The sequence below is a fragment of the Stegodyphus dumicola genome, chromosome 2 (genome assembly GCF_044657685.1).
Source record: "Stegodyphus dumicola isolate Sdum_Otavi_A_Nest chromosome 2, ASM4465768v1".
Lineage (NCBI taxonomy): Eukaryota > Metazoa > Arthropoda > Arachnida > Araneae > Eresidae > Stegodyphus > Stegodyphus dumicola.
The window spans coordinates 183,076,378-183,094,169 of record NC_140769.1 but is presented as its reverse complement, the minus strand read 5'-3'; the positions used below and the strand labels follow the sequence as shown (position 1 = coordinate 183,094,169).

Below are 17,792 nucleotides of genomic sequence, written 5' to 3'. Positions count from 1 at the left end.
TCGCATGGATGAAAGTTTTACGTGTCCAAAAAACAAAGAAAAATAAACTGTACATTTTTAAAAATAAACTTTTTTAGAAAATATCCCGTTGAAAAGGTGTTAAGCTCCCTTTGTTAAATAAATTCGTATTTAATCTATTTATTGAAACAAGAAATTTATTTTAAGTTCGTAAAATATCTAAGTGCTTACGTTTCATGACGATTTGAAAATGGAATGTGTAGAGTAAAATCTCGCTTTCCTATAGCCCATTATGTCTCAAAATGACGCGATTTCGTCACAAAACATAAAATAAAAAAAAAAATTCGAATTCGAATTTCGAAAAAATCGCTTCGAGGTGCACTGGCCCTTGTCTAGATACACCTATGTAGCAAATTTTCTAGCCGTTTGAGTAGTAAGCGCAGGTAACCGTGCTACGGAAGTGACGTCACAGAAAAGGGGCGTGGCTTGGATCACGTGACCGGAAGTGTCATGCTGTCGAGTGGAGTTGAGTGGTTTCGAAGTGGAAGTGTTTGTTTGAAAGTGGAAGTAGGAGTGAATAGAAATTTCAGAATTTAAGTTTTTTGGAAGTTTCATTTTTATTGTGTGGCATCGACACTATTTTTTATGTTTATGGCAACGAACTCTTGAACTACGTGTTTGGAATGACATCACTTTTAATTTATTATTTTTAATTATTTGACATGTGATTAATATTATTTTGTTATTTGATTAATTTTTAATACGTCATTAATTTTAACTTTTTAATTATTAACTATTATTTTTAACTATTTAGTACATCATTATTTTACTTATTACCTTTAATGAATTTTTGTGGAAATTAATATTATTTTCCCTGAATTTTAAAAGTAACTCCACGGCTGAGATTCGAACTCGCTATCTCTGGGATGGGAGTGTAGCGCTTTACCGCTCGGCTAAGCCCTTCCTGTTATCAAACCTGTTATTTTTTCGTTTGGAGCGAAAATCACCATGACGTCATAGGCTGGGGGGGAACAGGTAAACGTCATCTCTTTCACGTTGCAGCCTGTCGAAACCGCTTCACGCTTTCTGCATCCGCCGTGGCGAACGTATACAATCTTAACAACCAATCAGCATTCCGCTAACAATATCTATCTTATTTCAGCCAATCAGCGTGTTTGTTTCTTATATATCGCCTATAAATTCGCTAGCTTTCACGATTTCATCATTTCTACTCTGATTCTTGCTGAGTGAACGTCATTTTGATTCTGTCATTTTCCTGCGCCATTTCGTTTTCTTGTACACGATGTCTGCTAAACGAACTTATTCTGCATCTAATGTAAGTATTTTTTCGCTTGTACTTAATGTCTAGATTACTATTTTAAACACGAATTTTATTTCTTTTTGAATCTTTTATTTATTTAAATTTTTAATTGCCAGGTCCTGTTTGAAGATCCTGACTTTCCTTTTCGGGACTCAGATGACGATGTAAGTTTTTACACGTATTTTTAACGCACTTTTTTATTTAACGTATTTTATTACTATTTGAATGTATTTTAAACGTATTTTATTTTATTTTGATAGTTAATCGATGAAGTGGATCAGATTTTTCTGGAAAATCCTATGGATCTACCCTTGTATTATCAAGTGGGCTCCGGATTTGAGGTAAATATTTAAGTATATCTTTATTTAAGTATTTCAGCATTTTTAGATTTTATTAGAATATTTTTTCTCAGTATTAAAAATGCATTTATTTATTTTTAGACTTCTCCGTCATCAGCTCGTGGGTCTGTTTTTATGGCTGGTTCCGATGAACGTTCGGTGTGTATTTTTCTTTTTTGCATTATTTATTAAAATAATGTCTTTTTGAAAATGTTTCATTATTACTGAAACTTATTTTTATTTTTCAGATCGATGAGGCGATTGTGCTCGAAGAAAAGTCTCGTCGCCGAAACCATAAATATCAGGCCGAGGAGATTACCTTCCGAGCTAGTATAGATATGGAACGGCTGCCTCAGAACGTACAACGCATCCCGATGGTCCGAATTCCGGACACCGTCCGGGAACTGTTTGAGCAGCTCATTCGCCGAACGACAACTAATCTGGGTCCCTCGGACCTCATCCGATTTTGTATCCAAGCAGAAGGGCTGGATAAACCGATAAGTACTTCCCTCATGACAGTTTCGACTTTAACAGTGGAAAAGATTCTGGCTGCCGTGATGAAAGTGTTGCAGTCGAAAGACAAAATTGAGCTAGATTCAGGATTCGCGGTGGATGTCATCACCATCAGACGACCTGTGGGTGCCGGAGGAAATCGGAGAGTCATCAATATCTCCATAGGCAGATTGAGAAAACAGTCTATTTTGTCTATTCCGTACGATGAGGAAGGACTGTGCTGTGCCAAAGCCATTGCGTATGCCTTAGCACATTTGAAAAAAGATACGAGTGCCATCAATGCCATGAGAAATCGCAGTCGGCCAGCTCTTGTGAACAGGGCCAAGGAACTCCATGTGGCCGCAAATGTGCCTCTAGGTCCCTGCACATTTACCGAAATTGCCAGATTTGAAGAGCACCTGGATACTCAAATTGCAGTCTTCTCATCGGAAAATTTGAATCAGGTAAGTCAGTTTTTCTCAAGATATTTCTGCTTATAAATATTAGCCTTAAATTACCTAAACCTTTTCTACATATTTATTTTAAAATCGTAATTTGATTTAACTTCTTTTTTATGTGACAAACTGTAAAATTTATTTTGGTAATGAATAGTTTTAAAATTTGAGATGCGCACATTATAGTTTATACATGCAGGCAATTTGTTTCCATGTTAAAAATATAATTTGACAAAATGCACAGTGAACTTTAAATTTTAAGATTAACTTTTATGCATACATATCATTCGTATACATGTTAAAAAATATAGCAGTTAAAAACTGATTTCTAAAATGTCCGATTTTTGAATGATTTTTAGAGAAAAATTTCTGCATGATGCATTTTTCATTTCCATGTTAAAAAATATAATTTGTCAAAATTGAACGCATGGTGAATTTTTGACTTGCTCTAAATTTTAAGATTATATTTTATGCATATTCACGCATAGAATCCATGAATGTATGCAGTTCGCTTCGATGTTAAAAAATATACCTTGTACAAATTAAATGCATAGTGAGATTTTAGTTTACATAAAATTGTTAGATTAATTTCTTATTTTATGTATGCAATTCGTTAAAACTTTCACTTTTAAAAATTTTTATTTTTAGAATACTTTAACTTTTTAGATTTTATTTACATGTATGCACAAAGGCAATTTGTTTCTATGTTAAAAATATAGCAAAAAGTGAACATTTAGGCATATATTTCTGATCATTTAAATGTTAAAACTTTAACTTGTAAAACTGAATGCATGGCGAATTTTTTAGATTGCGTTAAATTTTATGCATAAATGCATGCATGAATGCGGTTCGCTTCGATGTTAAAAATATGACTTGTAAAAAAAAATGCATGAAGAATTTTTTATTTTTAGATTCATTTTATGCATGCACACAATTCATTAAGATGTTAAAACTTTAAACTATAAAAAATGAATTCACGATGAAAATTTTTTTTGTTTTACTTTAACATATATGTATGTAATTACTTTCGATGTTAAATGCATTAGGAATTTTTAGATTGCTTTATGTATGCAATTAAATGTTAAAAACTGGTTTTACTTTGATTTTTTGGAATTCAAGAGAATTTTGTTTTTGTCTTGCTGTATCTTAGGTGGTGTACAAAGGAAGAGAGAGGGCACAACGGATCAATTTGTGGCTTCACGATGGACATTATGATGTCATTAAGTCCCTGAAAGGGTTTTTTGGTTGCAACCATTATTGCACAGCATATGAAAAGCCGTATGATCATCCGGAAAGCCATAGATGTGCCAATGCGTGCCCTATATGCCTAAGGACTGATTGCTTTCCAGGCCAGCCCCAACGATGCCCGGACTGTGACCGTCTCTGCCGATCCGATGCCTGTTATGCAGCACACAAAGCCCTCACTGGAAACCAAGACTTTTCACTTTGCGATAGGGTAAGTGTTTTGAAAATATATGTTAATGACCAAAGTTATTTATCATATAATTTTCTCAAAATTGTTATGTTAAAAAAAATTATTGTCGTTACAGGTATACCAGTGCAGGGACTGCTGCCAAGTGATCCGGAGGCGGGATTGCCCTAAAGATCTGCATAAGTGCGGTACCACCAAATGTCCGTCTTGCGGTCAGTTTGTCGTGGCTGCTGAGCACCGCTGTTATTTGCGTCGTGTTGCTCCGAAGAAGTCCGAGGACAAGTTCATCTTTTTTGACTTTGAAACGGACCAGTCTTCGGGGGAGCATCTCGTAAATTTCGCGGTGGCTCAGTATGCCGACGGCACTGAAAAGGTGTTCCCGGGTTACGAAGCATGCCAAGATTTCTGCGTCTGGCTGTTCTCTACAGAGCACAAGGGCTTCACCGCCGTGGCACACAACATGAAAGGGTTAGTTAAAATCCTATAATTTGCATGCTTTAATTATGACTATGCTTTCAATATTATTCATAATATTTTTTTACTTACAGGTTCGATGGGCAGTTCGGGATGGCCTGGCTCCTGGAGCAAGGCACAGCGCCGGAGGTGATCCCTAACGGGTCTATGATCATGAGTGTAAGACACCCCAGTCTCAATATTCGGGTCATAGACTCGTTAAACTTTTTACCGATGGCGTTGGCCAAACTACCGGGGTGCTTCGGTCTCAGCGAGTTAAAGAAAGGATACTTCCCTCATCTCTAACTCGAAGGAAAACCAGAGTTATGTCGGACCGCTACCGGACCCCCACTATTACAGCCCGGATACCATGAGCACTTCAGCCCGACAAGCATTTCTGTCCTGGCATGACGAACACAAGGGGGATGTGTTCAATTTTCAAGACGAGATGCTGGCCTATTGCAGGTATGTTTTTTCCTTTTTCTTGCTTTAATTTTATATTTTATGTTTCGTATATTTAACATTTTCTTTTTATATTCATAGATCGGACGTGGATATTCTTCGCCGCTGTTGTCTGGAGTTTCGAGCCCAGTTTTTGGATGTGGCGAATGTGGATCTATTCCAGTAAGTTATTTTCTTAATTATTTTATACAGTAATGATCATGTTTACAGTTATGTTCTTATAGACTAATCATGCTCATGAAATTGTTCTTTTTTTCTTTTCAGATACGTGACCATTGCGTCAGCGTGTATGGCAACGTATCGGAGTGGCCACATTCAGCCTAACACGATTGCCATGGTACCCACACACGGCTACGTCAACTCCACGAATTACAGCCCTGATTCGATCCGGTGGTTGGACTTTGTTGCTGCTTCGGAAGGCATTGCCATTCAACATGCGTTGAATGGTTCCGGAGAGCACAGAATCGCCGGAATCTCGGTAGACGGTTTCTGCCAAGCAACTCAAACCATCTATCAGTTTCAGGTAAGAAAATATAACCATTTCTTTTTCTATGTGATTCTTTTTTAATGATTTTACACTTTTAATGTTAATTTACATGTGGAACACTATTAATATATTTGTATTATTTTAGGGCTCTTTCTTCCACGGGTGTAGTTCCTGTTATGACGGTGATGTCATTCATCCGCTAAAAGGGGTTTCCATGACAACGTTGCGAGAGAAAACGGAAGAGACCACACGAAAGCTTCGCACCCAGGGTTTCCACGTCATAGAAATGTGGGAGCATGCGTTTCAGAGAGAAAAAGAGGAGGAAAATCCGGATCTCCAAACTTTCCTGGAGCAACACCATCTGAGGGACCGGCGTAATCCTCGAGACTCATTTTTCGGAGGACGGACCAATGCCCTCAAATTGTTCCACGAGGGAGACGCTAAATATGTGGATTTCACATCCCTCTATCCATGGGTTCGTACTTTTTTTATTATTTTAAAACCTTTTCATGGATGATGTGTTTTTTCTGATTTTTATGTATGTTTTTTTGACTTTGTTTTATTTCACAGGTGAACAAATATTGCGTCTACCCTGTAGGACATCCAACAATCATTACGGAAAGCTTTGGGGATATAGAAAATTACTTTGGACTTATCCAGTGCCGTGTGATTCCTCCTCAGAATCTCTATCTCCCGGTACTGCCCTATCGGTGTAGGAAGAAGCTCATGTTCCCCCTGTGTCGGACTTGTGCCTTTCTACAGTCTCAGTCTTCCTGTACCCACACAGACGATGAAAGAGCTCTTATCGGAACGTGGGTATCGGAAGAAGTCAAGCTGGCGATAAAGAAAGGTTACCGCGTCACACATGTAAGTATTCAAAGATTATTTAAATTATTTGTCATAACCCAAATTTATTTAAAATCTTTTGTCATAACTGAAATTTATTCTTTATTTTCTAGATTTACGAAGTCTATCATTTCAAAGAATCGTCTACTTCCCTGTTTCGTTTCTACATTGATCTCTTTCTGAAGATCAAACAGGAAAGTAGCGGTTGGCCTTCGGAGTGTCTGACGGAAGAAGCCAGACTGAAGTACATTCGCCAGTATGAAGAAAGAGAGGGCGTCAAGTTGGACGCTGAAAAGATTTCCAAGAACCCTGGGCGTAGACAAGTTGCCAAGCTGGCCCTGAACAGTTTCTGGGACAGGTAAGATGATTTCTTTTGGACTTAAACTTTTTGTAAACATTTTTAATTCTTTGTGATTTATGTTGAATTTTTGTTTCAGATGGGGCATGAACGTCAACAAAGCCCAACTGACCTACGTACATACGGTGCCAGACTTTAATAAGATGTTGGCGGATCCTACTAAAAAAGTAAGTTTTCTTATCGATTTTATCCATCTATAAGCTTAGTGTGTTTCAAACTGTTAACTCACAACTATTTTGAACTGTTAACTTATGATTCTTCTTTTATTTTCAGATCAAGGATGTCTTTCTTCCCACGCCTGAGGTGGCTGCCATTTGCTGGGAATCTTCAAAGGAGTTTGTACCGCAGGATGCCTCGACCAACATTTTTCTAGCAACTTTTACGACAGCTTGGGCTCGTCTCAAGCTGTATAGTGAAATGGAGAAGCTGGGTCGAGACGTCCTGTATCACGACACAGATTCCATCATCTATGCCTCGAATGGTTGCAACGATCCCCCCTTAGGAAACTTCTTAGGAGAATTTACCGACGAACTGGATGGAGATGTTATCAAAACCTTCGTGTTAGGTAAACACCTTTAAAAAGTTCCTTATTTAATATGTACCAAAAAATGTTTAATGTTTTTTCTATTATCTCTTTTTTTCTCATGATGTTTTATTTTTTCAGGAGGACCGAAAAACTACGCATACCAGACGGCCACTGGGAAAACCTGCTGCAAAGTCCGAGGATTTTCATTGAACTTCCGGAATTCCCAGTTGCTGAATTTTGAAGCCATTAAAAGTCTGGTCTGCAGCCTCGACCGAAGTGAGATCATCTCTCTCCACAACCCCTGCAAAATCACCCGAGAAGCGAAGAGAAGAAAGGTGGTGAATAAACCGGAAACAAAACTGTACAGAATTGTGTTGGATAAAAGGGTAATCCAACAGGACTTGACCACCTTACCATTTGGATTTTGAAAATAACTTTTGTAAAAATGTATGGTATGTACAAAAAATGTTTGTGTGTAAAAAGATGTTATGCACAGTATTTGTGTGTAAAAACTTATTTAGATAAAAAATAAACAGAAGTTTGAAAATTATGGTGTTTTTTCTTTTTTCAAAGAATGGCATGAAAGGTAAGTTTTTATTGTTTTAAGAAAATTGTTATATTTTTTCAAAAATTATTATTATATGTTAGTTTAATTAGAAAGAAAAACATAACACAAATAATCAGAAATTAACTTTTATTCATATCTCAAAGTATTACACATGTCATTACAATTTTAGCCACAGCTGCGAAGAGGATTTTCTTTTAGGTCTAGCATACATAGTTTTTACATTCATTAAATGTTTGTTTTTGACAAAGTCTTGAGGAAAGTTGTTAACATTCAGTACATTTTTAAACTGTTCAAAGGCAAAAGGTTTTTGAGTTCTATTTCTCAACAGAAAGTTTATCAACTGAACAATGTCAGAGCCAGAAAACACATGATCATCTAGAATGAGTTCTTTATTCTGTGTCCAGGAAATCTGATGCTCTTTTAGAAAATCTATTATTTTCTGTGCCGTTCTTTTCTGCTTCACAGGAACTGTTTGCATAATTTCTTTTTCTATATCTTCTCAGAACGTTGTTCAGGCGGTTGTTCTTCGGAAGTGTTCACATGAGGAAATGTAACATACTTTTGCAGAACTTGGATGTACAATTTAGACTTTTCTTCATCGTCCATTTTCTTTTTTAAGATGTTTTGAATTTGGGTATCTAAATCACTCAAATGTTCATCTTCAAACTGGTGCATACGATCCAGGGGTACCAGCGCAAATTTCTTACTGTGTTCCATGGATAAGAGAGGATAAGACACTGACAGCTGCAGGAATCAGGAAAGATAGGAAACCGTCACCTTTTTGAACCAAAAGACGCCTTTTCTTAAAAAGAGGTACTTTTTTGTCCGCTAGCTTTCTTAAAGTTCTTTTGAATGGGGTGAGTCGATTTTTGACGCGTTTTGTGATGGGTACGTTTCCTTTTAGAAGATTTAAAACTCATTCACAAACTGATTTGATGAGATGATTTGGGCACTTTTTCAGTAGAGCTGCTTTTGTCCGACTTTTCCCTAACAGTTTTAAATAATCCACATCCTTCTGATGAGACATTCTGATGACAAATGAGCTCTTTTTCTTGCACACTTTCTTTTATATAGGTCGCAAATCCAGCTGCTTTGGTTAAAGCACAGCAATTAAATCCATTTGCATGAATCGAACATATTAAAGAACTTTTCTTTTTAAAATTTTCTATCTTAGGACAATCTAAACTTATGATGTCTCTACCTAATAAATTTTCTAAAAATAATTTCTTTTCTAACCCTTTCACGTATATGACAGAGTAAACAGATGACAAATATTGCAAAATAATACGAAGATGAGTATAAGGTAATACACCCTCACTCCAGTTCATGTGATGACGATTTCTTGTGACCCAGGCAAAACACTTTTGCTGAGATCGTGATAATGTTTTCCAAGGTTGAGGAGGTAAAAATGACCATCAACTGTGATATCCTTCATGCACAGAATACAAGGCTAATTCTTTAACAACGTAGCAATGAGGCATCCATTGAAAGCCTTCGAAATCGATCACGATGGGAGAAGACATGTTAGCCATTCGACGTCTCAAACTGAAATGAACTATCGGGGCTAGTAGACATAGTATTTATCCCCAGGAAAGATGCCAGACTTTAATAAGATGTTGGCGGATCCTACTAAAAAAGTAAGTTTTCTTATCGATTTTATCCATCTATAAGCTTAGTGTGTTTCAAACTGTTAACTCATAACTATTTTGAACTGTTAACTTATGATTCTTCTTTTATTTTCAGATCAAGGATGTCTTTCTTCCCACGCCTGAGGTGGCTGCCATTTGCTGGGAATCTTCAAAGGAGTTTGTACCGCAGGATGCCTCGACCAACATTTTTCTAGCAACTTTTACGACAGCTTGGGCTCGTCTCAAGCTGTATAGTGAAATGGAGAAGCTGGGTCGAGACGTCCTGTATCACGACACAGATTCCATCATCTATGCCTCGAATGGTTGCAACGATCCCCCCTTAGGAAACTTCTTAGGAGAATTTACCGACGAACTGGATGGAGATGTTATCAAAACCTTCGTGTTAGGTAAACACCTTTGAAAAGTTCCTTATTTAATATGTACCAAAAATGTTTAATGTTTTTTCTATTATCTCTTTTTTTCTCATGATGTTTTATTTTTTCAGGAGGACCGAAAAACTACGCATACCAGACGGCCACTGAGAAAACCTGCTGCAAAGTCCGAGGATTTTCATTGAACTTCCGGAATTCCCAGTTGCTGAATTTTGAAGCCATTAAAAGTCTGGTCTGCAGCCTCGACCGAAGTGAGATCATCTCTCTCCACAACCCCTGCAAAATCACCCGAGAAGCGAAGAGAAGAAAGGTGGTGAATAAACCGGAAACAAAACTGTACAGAATTGTGTTGGATAAAAGGGTAATCCAGCAGGACGTGACCACCTTACCATTTGGATTTTGAAAATAACTTTTGTAAAAATGTATGGTATGAAGGCGATACGTTTCACTTGTTTCAGGTCGTAAATCAATCAACAAGTAACTGAAAGGGGCTGAAGTAGCATCTTGAAAAATTTCTTGAAAGGCCTTTACTTTTCCGGGGAACATTTGTCTAGCTAAAGGCATAATTTGACTTTTATCTCGAGGATTTTTGTATAAGACAAGGTAATGGGAATTTAAATGAATATTTCTCATCTCTTTGCCTTGGTGAAAAAAATTTTGCGTTATAAAAATGACTGAAAGGTTTCAGTGATGACTTCTTTTTGTAAAAAGTTTGCTTAAACGGGTATCGCTTGCTAGTTCAGACATTAAATCGTCTATAATAATTAAAGCATTTTGGAGAGTCTGCAGGTTAGATGGTAATCCTTCTTCAAATTTAACATTTTTCATGGAATTAAAAAGAGGTTGATAACTGCCGTAGCAATAAATAATATGAGTTGGCATAGGATGGAACATTTTATGATCTATCAATTTCTTCGCAAAAAATGTTTTTCCCGATCCTGTGGGTCCGCTCAGAAGACAAGTCGAAGGGTGTACTAACTTGGGCAGTTCCATTTTTGTAAATGACAGGAACAAGAAAATATTGACTTTTATACTTTACAGAAAATCTCTAAGCAGCCTTTAAGTATATTGGCAATCAGAAGACATTCGCTCCTTGAATCCACAATATTTTTCGTAAATTCCAAACAGTGATTTTTGAAAACATTTAAAGAGCTTTGAACGCATTCACAAATTGTTTCTCCGCAATGTGTGTGATTTAAATAAAAATTGGAAAACTCGTGGCACTTGATAAAACCTATTGAATCAATCTTTTGATAAATTTTATAAATGTCAAGTGTTGTTTTATTTTGAAAACAGTTGAAATCTTGTTTAGATGTCCATTGGAGATGAGTCCAAATTAGGAGGGCCATACTTGAAAAAATCCACAAAACTAAAATAACAACAACAATTTTTTGTCTTTCCATGTTCGTGATGTTTAACACACTGTGTATGGAGAGCCCTTTTATACCCCAAAATGTGTTATCTAAATTGTTGTTACACGAGTTTTGTTTAAATATATGTAGAAACAACACAAAAGAAATACAAGACACAATTTTTAAAATTAAAACAACTTTATTTTTTAAAAATCATGTTTACACCATATCTTTTCTTGACAAATTGAAATATTCGGAAATCATAATTCTTTCCGGTTAACGGTGATACAATGAGTTCCATACAGAGTCCTTGACATCGTTTAATAATAAAATAAATACAATATTGTCCACATACATTAGAAGTTAAACTTTGAAGCGAAATCTTGTTCCAGCGAACATGACGATATTTCTTGACAAAGGATGCGATATCTTCTCCATATACTTCGGGAGGGAGTCCATAAGAGTCGAAAAATTCAAGAGTCTGTTGATCTGCAAGGTAGACAGCTAGCCAATGAGTTCCTTTTTCATCATGCTTGTCCGTATTCAGCATCAGTGCACAGGGAAAATTTTGAATCACAGGTATTTTGTCAGATGGGAAAATACCCGCATAATATCTCGAAGAAATAGGATCTCGAGATAAGATTTGATGAATCTGTGATGAATTCATCAGTTTCCAAAATCATACAGAATATTTCGAGCTTTATTGATTTCTATCAAATCTTCAAATTCAGCATACACTAATAAGGTAACAGTTTGTTCTAAAGGACTGTCAAATTTTATTTCTAATCTTAAGTTGCTGTGTCGAATCAGATTTAAATGAGAGCCATCACAAAGATCAGGTGACAAATCGAAGCGAAATAAGGAATATCCCTTTGAAAATTCTGATCTTGAAAGGTAAAGTCCTCGGTCGTCTGCATTTGTAAATAAATTCTGATAAGCTCGTATAAAATGGTTTTTCTCAAAATTAGGTTGAAGAGGATTATGAGGTACCGGTTGACCATCTACATAAACGCCGATAAAGTTCATATTATCACCAGGGCTAACTCTCACTTTTCTTACAAACAACGAAGCATGTTCGAGTACGACTTTAAATTCACCATCTCCCAGTAAACAAAATTCGGGTTTGCTGCGTTTGAGTTTAATCTTCATATCCACCATATTCAACAAAAGTCTTTCTTGATGAAACATATCCAAATGCAACCGGCCAATCATATCGACTGAGGCACTCAGTTTAAACAATTCTGCTCGTTGGTTGAATCCTTCGTTCGGCTGAGTATCTTGAGTATCAAAAACATTCATACGTCCTGCTGTATCTTTAAAAAACAATTCTGATGAAAGTTGCGAAGTTTTCGTATCAAATCCATGATTCAGTAATTTTTCTATCATGGCTCTGTAGGGATAAGTGTTATTACTGGTAGAAACGAGTCTTTCATTTAAACTAATATCCACTTGTGAAAACATGGAATGTAAAAACAGATTGACAGGTCCTACTTTACTTTCAGCGGTGATAGGCTTGCCATCACTTTTTAAAATTTTCACCTTCACATAGAGTTGTGTCTGTGATAAGTCAAAGTATTCGTCTCCGCTTCCAGAAACATTGAATTCAACAGGACTTCCTTCCGACACATTGGCTAATGGATGAAATTCAACCCACTGACCTTTTTCTATCACTGTTTGAGTGGGAGGTAACGAAAATAAATCCAATTCGGATTTTGCGCATTCTGGAGAATCTTTTAACAGGAAAGCCATTACGAGTCAAAAATATCACGTCGTGACACCTTCCTGGCTTTAGACGAAATCAAGCGTTTGGGGGTTTTGCACTTCCTTTTAAACCTTCCATGACCGATCATCTCGTCTGCTTTCTGAACTGCTTTCCTCGCTATTTTTTTTTTCAGCTTCTTTAGATCTGGTTTTGAGGGACACATTGAAATTTTCGCCCGACAATACGTCATTCGCAATCTGTGTTCCAGTCCGTAAAGCTTCTTTTCCCACTGTCTTTGCCCCCCTCATCAAAAAAGGCATGGCACTGCGAAACAGTTTTGCAAAAAATCCACCAATCCCATAACCTTTCTGTAAAATGGTTCCTTGATAGTAAGGTAGCCCATTTTCAGTTTGAGCTACAAAATAATCTTCAAATTTTTTCGTACAACACGTATAAGGCACTCTCATTTTGATGCTTCTATTCTTGCATACACAATTCAAATGAAATGGATTTTCAAATGGATGCTTCTTTTATAGAATTTGTCTGAGGCGAAAATGCAATACAAGAAATACTTTGCCTCTTTCGAACGGCACTAAATCTCCAGAGTGAAGTCTTATGTCAATATGTATAGTCTGAAACTGCTGACGAATGACTGGCAGGTAAAAGGGTCTGGGATAATGAGCGTTTATGATATCCCCATCATTTCCTTCCACCGTGACAATTTTTAGCAACGGAGCTTGTACATCTCCAATGATTTGAGGCTCTACGAGATCACAATATACATACATGACAGGAAAAGAGGCTTTTAAATCGGCTACAAAAGGACTTTGCTCCAATCCTTTGTAAACACCAGGCTCGAATCCTAAAAGTTCAGCTAATCCTTCATGAAGAATGACACTGCATTTTTCGTCCGTCTTAATGGTCACTTTTTTCGTGACAGGATGATAACTGGATTCAATCTTATTTTTATGGGAGGGTATTTTCATGGCTTTTAATAAATCTGGTATCGTTTCATAACATCCTGGAGGAACTCTTCTCCCTTCCAGTTTTCCATCTCCTAAATCAAATCCAAATAAATTTTTGTCTTTTCGGACGTTATACCACGTGTGAGGGTAAATAAAGTCCACAAGAGATAATTCCCACTGATTATTTAAATCAATCGCGTAGGAAGCTGAGTGGTAAATTGCGATATTTTGTTGTCTGGGAAAAAGCGCATGGAGCTGTCGCTGATCAGTGTGATAAAGAAAGACATGTTTCTTCAAATGAGAGGTAAGCAGAATGTACAGGCCTTTTATAGCATCCTAACATCTTCTACCCAAGCATTGAAGCTTTCGGGGTACCCCTGAAATTTCACAAAATATTCCACTTTCCCTCGACGTTTCCTCTTTTTCAAAACTTTTTCTACCGGCTAATAACCAGAGTCGGAAACCTTTTGAAGTTCTTGTTTGTAAAAGGTCCCTTGTATGACTTCTCCTGCTAAATCTTTCAGTTTGTAGACGACAGGAGTCCTCCGAATAATTTTATAGATTGTAAAAATTTCTCTTGTCCAGTTTTGTTCATATCCTTTCTCGAACAGCATTTTTGCTCGGCTGATGCGCACCGTGTCTCCAATCTTTAAATCGGTAGGAACATGTTTTTTACTGATTTCTGATCGTACAATCTTTTCCAAATTTTTTCTTGATTTTGTAATGTAACCGATGAGGGTTCCGTCTTAATACTTCGATGCCATGTATTGTTATAACTGGATATCAATTGATCTATAACATCAATATATTTTCGTGTATTCATTTCAGTAAATTATTTCCACATTTTAGTTTTAAGGGTGCGATTAAATCTTTCCACGACAGAAGCTTTGGTTGCATTATGTGTCGTAAAAAAGTGAATGTTTTTCTTTTTCAAAAAATCTTGAACTTGCTTATTGGTGAACTCTTTCCCGGCATCTGTTTGCAAAGATTCGGGTGTACGTTCCGAAAATATCTTTTCGAAAGCAGATTTGATAGACACCGATGTTTTATCTTTCAGAGGAATAGCCCAGGCATATTTAGAAAGGATATCTATACAAGTCAGTAAATATTTGTACCCATTATTAAATGAGGCTAACGATTGCATATCTACTAAATCAGATTGAAATTGCTCGTTTAAGCCTCCGACGATAACTCTGTTTCTGGGAAATTTGTGTCGCACGGGTTTGTGTAAAGTATGAGAATCTTCGGTTTTCAACCATTTCTGTATGTCTTTTGTTTTCACGCGACCTTTTAAAGCACGATGTAAAGCAGCAACACCCCCGAAACTCGCGGGGACCTGAGGATCCCGATAGGTCTGAGCTAGAGCTGAGTTCATTGCAACAATTATTATGATCAAAACGTGCACTGATATTCATTTATATATGTTTAACAGGAAAATAATAACTCGCCTATATAAAGATTTTATAAATATGACATAAACAAGAAAGAAAGTGAACATAACAACTTAAAGGTTGAACAAGTAATGATATATATGTTTACGAACAACCATATTTATATTCTTTCTAATCGATAAGTTCGTACTAAATAAAAACTATATGTAACAAATACAATACTATACCTTTTTTTTTTTTTCATTTAAAGATTGTCTGAATCAAAGAATGAGGCCATTGTAAAATAAAATAACATTTTATTGAGCATCTATTTTTACAAATATTCATAATATTCAGTACCAAAGGCACCATACTGTTCTAAGTTTGTTGGACAAAAAGTTTCTCTTACTTCGTTTAATACATCAGTTAAACATACAGATTTTAAAAAGTCCTTGGTGATATAGTGAGCAGGTTTCAATAACATTAAATAGGGTTCTTCACCCCAAATATTTCCATAAAATTGTCTTGCAATGTCTATAGGATGTAATCTCACAGCAAGTGAATTCACAGTTTCTGTTTTATGAACAGCGAGTTCTTCACAGTCTATGAGCTTGGGATATTTTAGTTCTCCTTGCTGCTGAAGGAGCTCTTCAAGCGATGTTTTTAGAATAGTTTGAAGGCATGCTTTTCCCATAGAAAGATCGAAGGATTCTGGAAGAGTTTTCTCACTAATAGGTTCGTCGGATACGCTTTCATAAGCTTCACAAAAGTTCATGCTTTGATAAACGAGGTTGGTGACAATGTCACTGATACGGCTAAAGTTTGTTAGCAGTTCTTCCCACTGCGCAGTCGTAATGCTGAGGCTACATTTTGTCTCTCCTGTCGAAGAGAGTTGAGTCAAAGTGAAGTAGTCATCTTTATATGTAACTACAATGTTCTTGGGCAATTCCAAATTGAGTGTCAGCAGGTCTGGTTCCTCCACTGTCATGATGGTTACGAGAACATTCAAACACCATGGCTCAAAGTTTACTCCTCGTCTTGTCGGATAGTAAGCTTTACCATATTTAGCATACTCTCGGATGTGCACAGTCACTTTTCCCTTGTAAATGCTGAGTCCCACAAAGACATTGTTTCCCATGTGAGTGAGTTCCTTTGGAATAGCCTCTTCGGTAAAGAGTCCTTTGCGCTGAAAAGGAAAAAAAATGGTAAGTCGGTTGGCAGATAAAAGAACTTACATAAAAATGAGGTAACATAAAATAAAAAAAAGTTTATAAGCTTTTCGTAAATACGTACTTTTTTCTCGAAATGGGATGTTTCTTCTGCTTTTCTTTTGGCACAAGAGCTATCTGATTCTCTTGGAACATCATGGCTCAACACTTTATCATTCAAAGGCATGGATTCTTTCTCCAATAGATTTTCCATCTGAAAAATAAAAGGCAAATTAAGCCCACATTGCACTTTCACAAATAAATTTTTAAAAGATTAGCACTCTAAAAAATAGTATGTTTTCGAAAAGTAACTTACCTCTGCAGCGTTGTAGTTTCCTAGCTGATCTATATTCGAAGCGGAGAAGAAACAGATAAAAGTCCGATGAAGAAAATAACAAGGATCGTCCAAGCAAAAAATGTGCGTACACTCAAGGCAAGAGCAGGGAAAGAAATGCTGAACGTTTCTCGTGACAACTCTATATCAGGTAGGAACTCTTTATTTCATCTGAATGCTGATTGGCTAAGAGGCGGTTGGTCCATTATTCAGAGAATCTGATTGGTCCACAGAAAAATGTATTCGTTCGCCTAAGCGGAAGCACATAAAGATGTAATAAGGCAGACGCCATTTTGAAAAATAACATGCCCAAACAGGAATAGGTGATGTCATCCTCCCGATGCCGTTTTGTAAAAGCACGCCTAAACTGATGATGTCATTCCAAACACGTGGTGTAAGAGCTCGTTGCCACAAAAAATAAAAAAATAATCGTTGCCACACAATAAAAATGAAACTTCCAAAAAACTTAAATTCTGAAATTTCTATTCACTCCTACTTCCACTTTCAAACAAACACTTCCACTTCGAAACCACTCAACTCCACTCGACAACATGGCGGCACTTCCGGTCACGTGATCCAAGCCACGCCCTTTTTTTGTGACGTCACTTCCGTAGCACGGTTACCTGCGCTTACTACTCGTGTGTCTATTAGCTTACGCGCAGCGCGAACGAAAGAAACACACACAACACTTTATTTTACTTTACTATAAACTTTTATTATATGTAGAGATATCATATGGCAAATTTGGAATAATTCTTAAAATAGAAGAAAAAATGTATGTAGCATAATACATTAAGTATACAATAACAACATAATGTGCCATTATAACAAAATTTTGAATTTTCCAAATTAGGAATAAAATGCTAAAATAGAATATATCATGACAAATACAGAATAGTACTTTAAATATGGGAAATAAAATATAGCTTAATACATAAAGTATAGAATAGTACATAATATATCATATAATAAAATTATAATTTTGAATAAAGTGCTAAAATATAGGATAATACATGATGTAACATATAATAAAATTAATAAAACAGAAGTATAACATGTAGAAGAGAATAAAAGTGTATTTTAGAGTTTCATGATCACAAATAGTTTTCAGTATTCATTAGGCAGAGTTCATAAGTCATTAAAAT

At 36.3% G+C, this 17,792-nt stretch overlaps 5 protein-coding genes across 5 annotated transcripts; 3 read left to right on the top strand and 2 right to left on the bottom strand.

Annotated features, from left to right (window-relative positions):
• The first annotated feature begins 1,183 nt into the window (after positions 1 to 1,183).
• LOC118205044 (uncharacterized) lies at positions 1,184 to 4,610 on the top strand. Its single transcript, XM_085810250.1, has 8 exons — positions 1,184 to 1,294; positions 1,396 to 1,443; positions 1,540 to 1,620; positions 1,720 to 1,776; positions 1,866 to 2,573; positions 3,715 to 4,020; positions 4,115 to 4,327; positions 4,545 to 4,610. The coding sequence occupies exons 1-8, from the start codon at positions 1,262 to 1,264 to the stop codon at positions 4,608 to 4,610; spliced, it is 1,512 nt and encodes a 503-aa protein (XP_085666376.1). The 5' UTR covers positions 1,184 to 1,261.
• LOC146998670 (uncharacterized) lies at positions 4,559 to 5,511 on the top strand. Its single transcript, XM_085810334.1, has 3 exons — positions 4,559 to 4,914; positions 4,993 to 5,073; positions 5,176 to 5,511. Exons 1-3 carry the CDS (start codon positions 4,820 to 4,822, stop codon positions 5,477 to 5,479), a joined length of 480 nt encoding a protein of 159 aa, XP_085666460.1. The 5' UTR covers positions 4,559 to 4,819; the 3' UTR covers positions 5,480 to 5,511.
• LOC118201876 (uncharacterized) lies at positions 5,492 to 7,665 on the top strand. Its single transcript, XM_085810333.1, has 6 exons — positions 5,492 to 5,873; positions 5,969 to 6,265; positions 6,358 to 6,602; positions 6,682 to 6,769; positions 6,876 to 7,167; positions 7,267 to 7,665. The coding sequence occupies exons 1-6, from the start codon at positions 5,613 to 5,615 to the stop codon at positions 7,554 to 7,556; spliced, it is 1,473 nt and encodes a 490-aa protein (XP_085666459.1). The 5' UTR covers positions 5,492 to 5,612; the 3' UTR covers positions 7,557 to 7,665.
• A 4,069-nt stretch (positions 7,666 to 11,734) lies between these two features.
• LOC118199207 (uncharacterized protein F54H12.2-like) lies at positions 11,735 to 12,817 on the bottom strand. Its single transcript, XM_035371008.2, has one exon. It carries the CDS (start codon positions 12,815 to 12,817, stop codon positions 11,735 to 11,737), a length of 1,083 nt encoding a protein of 360 aa, XP_035226899.2.
• A 2,602-nt stretch (positions 12,818 to 15,419) lies between these two features.
• On the bottom strand, positions 15,420 to 16,745 carry LOC118201440 (uncharacterized). Its single transcript, XM_035373550.2, has 3 exons — positions 16,630 to 16,745; positions 16,399 to 16,527; positions 15,420 to 16,291 (listed from the first exon to the last, which is right to left on the bottom strand). The coding sequence occupies exons 2-3, from the start codon at positions 16,525 to 16,527 to the stop codon at positions 15,440 to 15,442; spliced, it is 981 nt and encodes a 326-aa protein (XP_035229441.2). The 5' UTR covers positions 16,630 to 16,745; the 3' UTR covers positions 15,420 to 15,439.
• Positions 16,746 to 17,792: the final 1,047 nt, after the last annotated feature.